The 7,468-nt window shown below is 40.9% G+C and overlaps 1 protein-coding gene across 1 annotated transcript in view; it reads left to right on the top strand.

Moving 5' to 3' along the window:
• Positions 1-860: 860 nt before the first annotated feature.
• Positions 861-7,468, top strand: part of LOC104545021 (SPARC-like protein 1) — a gene marked incomplete at its 5' end in the record, with an annotated part of 6,782 nt that continues 174 nt past the window's right edge. Inside the window, 6 exons of the mRNA XM_010190048.1 lie at positions 861-930; positions 1,580-1,701; positions 2,308-2,428; positions 3,240-3,376; positions 5,321-5,469; positions 6,407-6,555. Coding sequence (XP_010188350.1) covers positions 861-930; positions 1,580-1,701; positions 2,308-2,428; positions 3,240-3,376; positions 5,321-5,469; positions 6,407-6,555 — 748 coding nt within the window. The remainder of the gene's footprint in view (positions 931-1,579; positions 1,702-2,307; positions 2,429-3,239; positions 3,377-5,320; positions 5,470-6,406; positions 6,556-7,468) is intronic.

The following is a 7,468-nucleotide window of genomic DNA, read 5'->3' as shown; positions in this document are numbered from 1 at the left end:
CAGCTGAGGGACTTAGAATTGTTCAGTTTGGAGAAGGCTGAGTGGAGACTTTATCACCATCTACAGCTATGTGAAAGGAAGTAGTAGAGAGGTGGGTGTTGGCCTCTTCTTCCATGTAACCACTGACAGGACAACAGGAATTGACCTCAAGTTTCACCAGAAGAGGTTTAGATTGGATATTAGGAGAAATTTCTTTACTGAAAGGATGATCAAGCACTGGAACGGGCTGCCCAGGAAGGTGGTGGAGTTGTTCAAGAAGCGTATGGATGTGGCACTTTAGGACGTGGTTTAGTGGCATGGTGGTGTCAGGTTGACGGTTGGACTTGATGATCTTAGCAGTCTCTTCCAACATTAATTCTGTGAATATTAAAAAAATTATAGAAGGCATCCATTTGAAAGAGGACAGGCACCTCCCCACAGCTAAAGATGCATCCTTCCCTTCTCCTTTTGCTTCATTTATTTCTGGCCTGGCAGCTCATGGTGCTAATGCCCCAAGGCACTAGTAAGAGGCAGTTCATGCTCACTGAACCTGAAGAGCCCCAGTGCAAACTAAGACTTGACACACCAGTTCTGTCAACCTTGAGGCACTATGCGGCTCTACGTCAAGTACTGCAGAACTACTAGTTGTGCAGGCCTTACTGGGTTACAGTTTTTCTCTTGCCACATCCTATTTTTTCTCCAAATAACAGAGTGCTTTAATACTACCATAGCACTTCTTACGCATTTTGCATAGCAACCTCTTTCTGCTACAAACAAAGCAAACTCAGCGTAATAGTTTTACCTGGAAAAAAAAAAAATTGTCAAGAATTTCTTCTTCCCGAGATTCACCACAACTTCTGCTTATGTCTCTGACTTCACAGGTTCAGACTACAGGCAGTTCCTATGGTGAGACAGAAAGTGCAAGCAACAGGAGTGAGAAGGCTCTCCTGGGTAAGCCACAAGGCAAAGTCATCATGTAACTACTAACTCTCTGCCGCTGGGGAATCTGCTGGTCTGCATTTCTTTTCTGCCTTTAGCAGCACATGATTTCACATGACTGAACTGTGTTTGTGCATAATCCTGCACTGCAGTTACATTCCCAGACAATCCTTTCCATACACCCCGGATTTACTAATTTGTTTGGGAAAAACATTTCTAGATAGTGCATAAGTTTTTGTGTCAGTTATACAGGAATGGGAATTATCTTGCATTGAAATCGTTCTGTTTCAGAACAGTAGCTTCAATTCAACTAGAAACGGGATGAGTGCCAGTGCTGGATTTAGCAAGGACAGATGGGATGCGTTTCATTAAAGGAAACTGGAAATGAATGTCAGCCCTTATAGAAGAAACAGCTTTTTCTGAGAAATTTATTTCCCCATCTAACTCAAACCTGAGGCTGCTAGAAGCCTCACAAAAATCCTAATTTAAAGTTTGTCTTTTTTCAGTACAAGATCCAGATGCATTTTAATAAACTTACAAAAAGCACTTGACCTCTTGGTGAATGTTGAGCTATATTTTGCTTTGACTGTTGGTAGTACCTGACAGAAACACTTGACTTTGTCCCATCCCTCTAACAGTCCCTCCTTCTTGCTATGATCAGTAGACCCATGTAGGAACTTCCACTGCAAAAGAGGTAAAGTCTGCCATGTGGACAAACAAGGGAAACCCAGCTGTATTTGCCAAGATCCTGCTGCTTGCCCTTCCACCAAAGACTACGAGCGTGTAAGTATTTCATTCAGTTCACAGCACAGAAGAAAACGAACTAAAATGTTTACAAGATAACACATTCCCCTGCTATTACTTAGAATAATTCTACCCTAAAAAGCATGCAAGTGGATCTGAGTGATTCTAGCAACTGTAAAAGTAAGTATAAACGACCCAAACTCACTGACTATAGCTTAAGAATAGTATGAACACATGTAACTACAAAGTACTTGAAGTGATTTACTTCACTTAGTCTCTCAGGGGTCATAGCTTTTCCCTGCCACTAAAAGTACTATTTATGCATTTAATGGTTTAGAGCATATACTGAATACTTGTACATATCTAGTGTAATAATCCTGTGCCATCTCAGTAACTATATTACTACCATGCAAAAATAAATTCAAGTGTCTCGAAACTGGGTGTGCAAGTACAGCCAGCTAATGCTTATGTAGGCATATAACTACAGTTTTTAATACTTCTGATCATGTGTATTCCCTGCGGCTATTCACAACAGCTACAGCCATATGTTAATAGGCATTACGACAATAAAAGTATCGAGTGACCAGAAATTTTCTCTACACAGTGGTGGGGAAGTGATGGTTTTGTTTTTCATTCCTCCTCTAGGTTTGTGGTACAGATAATAAGACTTACGATGGCACATGTCAACTCTTTGGAACCAAATGTCAACTTGAAGGGACAAAAATGGGACGCCAGCTGCACCTAGACTATATGGGCTCCTGCAAATGTAAGGCTTGTTTTAATATGAAAACATCACCTAGGTATGAAGGGCCAGTAGCATTAACCACCAGCTAGCCCTAAGTTATCCACTTTCTTTCTGTGCTCTCCACCTTCTGCATCAACTATCAGCTAGTTAAGACCTTAAAACCCTAAACATGTCTAAAAAGTAACTTTTTCTATAATTAATGGTATTAAGCATCTGAATCCTAAAGACATCCCTCCTGTGCTTACACCAATTTGTTTTCAACCCTGTCTTGCCCCTACACTGTCTTACATGCTCCCATTCCTACAGCATCTGAAGATGTTTTTTTAATACTTTCACCAGAAAACCAGTATTTACAGCCAGTAAATAAATGAGAATGTGAGGTCCAAAAAAAAAGAAAAACAAAGCAACCTCTACTTAGATGCCGAATCCAGAAGTTAGGATCTAAAAGCCGGAACTGATTTCCAAACTCTTCAACTGCTGCATACCCTAAGAGAAAAGTACACTTGCTCTCAGCCAGAATATTCCTTTGCTGTCGAGAACTCTGCTTTCAAGCAACTGACTGATAGCAGCTTCACTGCACAACTCTGCTCAGAAGCTGCCCAGGTGTATAAACAGTGTGGCTTGCACAACTGGTTAAACATGTGCACCAAAGAATTGTAGATTTATAATTGAACCCATTAGTTGCATTCCCTATTTTATGTATTAACAACTTCATCCATTTTAAGCTGAACTGGAAGTTTGCTAGTGAGAATCAAATCAGACTTGGCTCAGAAATGCTCAAATGGAGATTTAACAGATCACTTACTAACAAAAGCTTTCTTGTTTGGCACAGACATCCCCCACTGTACTGATTACGAAGCAGATCAGTTTCCACTCCGGATGAGAGACTGGCTTAAAAACATTCTTATGCAATATTATGAACGTGATCTGCATACTTCTGGATTTCTAACTGAAAAGCAAAGGAGTAAGGTCAGCAATCCTTTTCAAATAGAATCATGCAGTTCCGTTGTTAGAGCTGGACAAACCATGCAAAACAAGTGATTCACGATTCCCTTCCTGGTTAAGGCAATTTAGACTCAACTAGAATCACAAGTTGCAAAATACATTTACATGTCCCCTCATACTCATTTAAGATGAGAGATTTGTGCTATGAATGTTCCTTTTGTCCAAGCAAATGCAAGCCAAGTGAATTACTTTGAAGTCAGTGTCTACAGACAAGAGGCAGAAAAGTCAGAATTAGTGCACACCTAGATAAACATTCTTCACTTGAAAAGACACAAAACAGCTTCTGTTCAGGGAAGTGCTTTATGACAAAGCTCTTGGAAAGATCAGCTAACATGTAGATAGGGATGACCCAATTCATACAGTCAATGCCATTTTCCAAAGGACTTAAGGAAACTAAGCAGCCATGATGGAAGGTCTGAGTATGGGTAACTAATTAAAAAACAAAATAAGAACCAACAGCTAGCCAAAAGCTCTCACCTGGGGAGTCCCACAGGTTGAAAAGACTTGTGCCATTCAGCTATCATTGACTGACCTGGAAGAGGAAGGTAGGTGACAATGTCTACTGACAGCGCTCAGGTATTCAAAGGAAGGAAGGACAAACTTGGCCACACTGTGAAGAGAACTGTTCAAGGACCTCGTAAGACTGAGCAACTGGGCAGTCACACACCAGGATTTGAGAAAGAATTACAATAGGGAGTTTAGAGGACCCTCATAGGGACAGGGAATCCCTGCCTTGGACCAACCTAAAGTAGCACCTCCTGTTCTTGGGGCACAATTTGTACTAGAAAATGGACTCAGCAGTTAAGGGTATCATTTGCACTTTTTAATTCAGCTGCATACACTTTCCATCTACACCATGATAATAAAGGGCTATAAAACTACACAACTCTGATGCTCAGTTTTTAAGAAAGAAGAGCTGCTTTTTACCATTCAGTAGACCTGCAGCATCACACTACTTAGTCTTAAAATGAAGTAAGCATCTATTACCATTGAGCCTTTTGGTTTTTTTTAAAGAAGGATTTATGTCAAGTGAATTGGGGACAGCAGTTTGGTTTTCACAGAATCACAGAACGTTAGGGATTGGAAGGGACCTCAAAAGATCATCTAGTCCAATCCCCCTGCTGGAGCAGAAACACCTAGATGAGGTTGCACAGGAAGGCGTCCAGGCGGGTTTTGAATGTCTCCAGAGAAGGAGACTCCACAACCTCTCTGGGCAGCCTGTTCCAGTGCTCTGTCACCCTCACTGAGAAGAAGTTTCTTCTCAAATTTAAGTGGAACCTCCTGTGTTCCAGCTTGTTTTGAAGATATAGATGCCATAACTGCCTAGAAAGCCATAGCTGCAGGAAAACAGTTTAAGTCAAACCAGGCCCTGGCCTGCTCTAACTCTGGAGTAGGAGGTGCATGCAGTAGGTCACAGCATATTTATACAAAATATGATTGAGCAACACCAAAGCCTACTTACACAGTTACACAGAGGGACATTGACCTACCCAGGACATCTCATATTAAATAGTACAAAGTAGCTTATTTCTGAGATGGCTTATTTCACTCCAAAAGCTGAATTGCTTGCCTAAGGACAAAAGATCAATAAAATGTGATAAAATCAGTTTAATCTCCTATCAATGTGAGGCTACTGCCCCACTTACCTGAGTTTGACAATTAGGCCACAGGAATTTCACTTCCTTTCTAGATACTACCAAAGTCGATGTGGACAGCAACAAAAATAATCCGGACTACTTAAGGCAAGCTTTTCTTGCTGTGTATGATCATGAACACTAAAACTCATTTCTCCAGTGGTATTTTATTGAGTTACATGTCTCCAAACCACCTCCTTGCTAGACAGTTCTTTTCAGGAGAGATCTTCAACCCTAAACAAAAATAAATGATCAATTTCTCTGTTGTGTTCAGGTCAAAAAAATCTACCAGAATGACAAACACCTCATGGCTGGCGACCATGCAGTTGAGCTGCTCCTGCACGACTTTGAGAAAAATTATCACATGTATGTGTATCCTGTGCACTGGCAGTTTCATCAGCTTGATCAGCACCCTGTTGACAGGTAAAAAAAAAAAAGTCTTTGCAGGTTCAGTTCCAATTTGCTGTTTAAGGTCAGGCTGTTTTACTTCTCTAAACCACCTGAAGGATTCTCTACATACAGGACCAGTCCCTCAGCTGATAAAAACCAGTATCCCCCTCTTTCGAAGGGGACATTCATCTCTAACACAGAACTTCTCTCATTGTTTTGCTGGAGTCATGTATTCAGTCAGAGCCTGTAATCCTCTTGCCTTTCATAATCATCATGTTTTACACCTTAAGCACTACAGCATCTAAATAGCTACTAATGCCCTGATTCTGGAAGAAAACAAGGCTCATGAGATCCAGTTGTTACTGAAGCTAAAAGCAACAGGGTAAGTACAAAGGGCAGAGGCCTGTCAGCAATAATTCACCAGTGAGGTACCTATAGTTTTCAACTAATACTACAGAAGTTTCTCAGTTTAAAGAGCAGATATGGTAAGAGAGCAGCAGTATCACAGTTCAAAAGAAGCCTCTAGCTTACTTCTGAGAACATGACTCAGATTTCAGGCTTTTGGTCATGACTTTCGGTGGTGGGATCCATGTTTCAAGGCTGCAGATCCTCAATACCTCATGCTGATTATATCTACTGCCTTAGAACACAGCTAAACACCTTTGCAAACTTAGTGGCCCAAAGATTAATGGCAAAATGACAACTGATGAGTTGTGAACAAGTCACAGTAATACTTGTTCTGGAAAAAAATGTTCATTAACAAATAGCAGTTAAAACTTATTAGTTTGTTAGGTATTATACATCTTCCTAGTGTCCTGGGACAGAGTCACTACAGAAGCACCACAACAGAATCCACTGGGGCATCTCTGTCGAAGCCACCGTTGTCATCTTCTGGCAGCTTAGATCATCTTTGATGATCCTGATGATTTAACAATGAACTACAGCTTTACATACCTGCTCTTTCTTTCAGATTATTAACACGCTCAGAACTTGCACCTTTGAGAGTCTCTCTTGTTCCCATGGAACACTGCATAACCCGTTTCTTCCAAGAATGTGATGGAGACCAAGACAAACACATTGCTTTGAAGGAATGGTGCCACTGCTTTGGGATTAAGGAAGGTAAACCTAAAAGAACAGACAGATGTACCAGTGGAAGTGTTCCTGTCAAGAGTAGACACATTCTCAGACCACAATATACAGGAAAGAAATTTTAGCCAGAAGCTCTCTTGTGCACAGAGACAAATGGATCAGTAATGACAAGACTGCAAAAGGTGCAAGATTATGAACTGTTTTATAAAGACATGAAAAAGTGATCTTTTCCATGAGGAAAAATCTGGGAGGTGTCTGTAACTTTATGCTCTGCATGTCTCTGTTTCTCAAGAAACAGTCAAATTATTTTATCCTTCAATGTCAAGTAACTGTGCTGACCTCTAGAGCACTGCATACAACACAAATGCTGTTGTCAACTTGTAGTTGCACGCCACACAGTCTGTTTTTCCTAATCTGTCAGATGTGACATGTGCTCAGGATGGTGTCCACCAGACTGCATGCATCAGGAGGCTTAGGCAGGGAGAGTTTCTGAATCATTAAGCAAGGGTAGCAATAGCACAGGTTAATCCTAGAACAGTTACATTACAGAAGGCTTTTGGCTAAACACACAGTCTAAATAAACACGTTCAAAAATCCTACTAGAAACTCCAATTTTACGTGGAGGCTGATTCTGGTCAGAGGTCAGACATGCAAAGCTTTCAGTCTTCCAAAGTTTTCCAGCTCTTCTGATGACAATTTGCTAATCACAAACCACATGTGAAAGTAAGCTGCAAGGAGTTATCATAATATGCATGTACTGCTGCCAATGACTGTTCATCCAGTGAGGGGTTTAGGTTCAGTCATTTGTGAAAAGGAGGTGGAAGGAATTCTTGGCTCACAAACAGATCAAAGAGACCAAAAAAAGAAACAAGAAAGCACCTATCAAGAAGGGTCGAAATGAATGGCTCCTGAATATGGTAGCAGCAAGCATACTTGTTTTTCG

This window comes from Mesitornis unicolor, unplaced genomic scaffold, assembly GCF_000695765.1.
Source record: "Mesitornis unicolor isolate BGI_N332 unplaced genomic scaffold, ASM69576v1 scaffold18268, whole genome shotgun sequence".
Classification (NCBI taxonomy): Eukaryota; Metazoa; Chordata; class Aves; order Mesitornithiformes; family Mesitornithidae; genus Mesitornis; species Mesitornis unicolor.
This window is presented reverse-complemented; position numbering and strand designations above follow the sequence as displayed.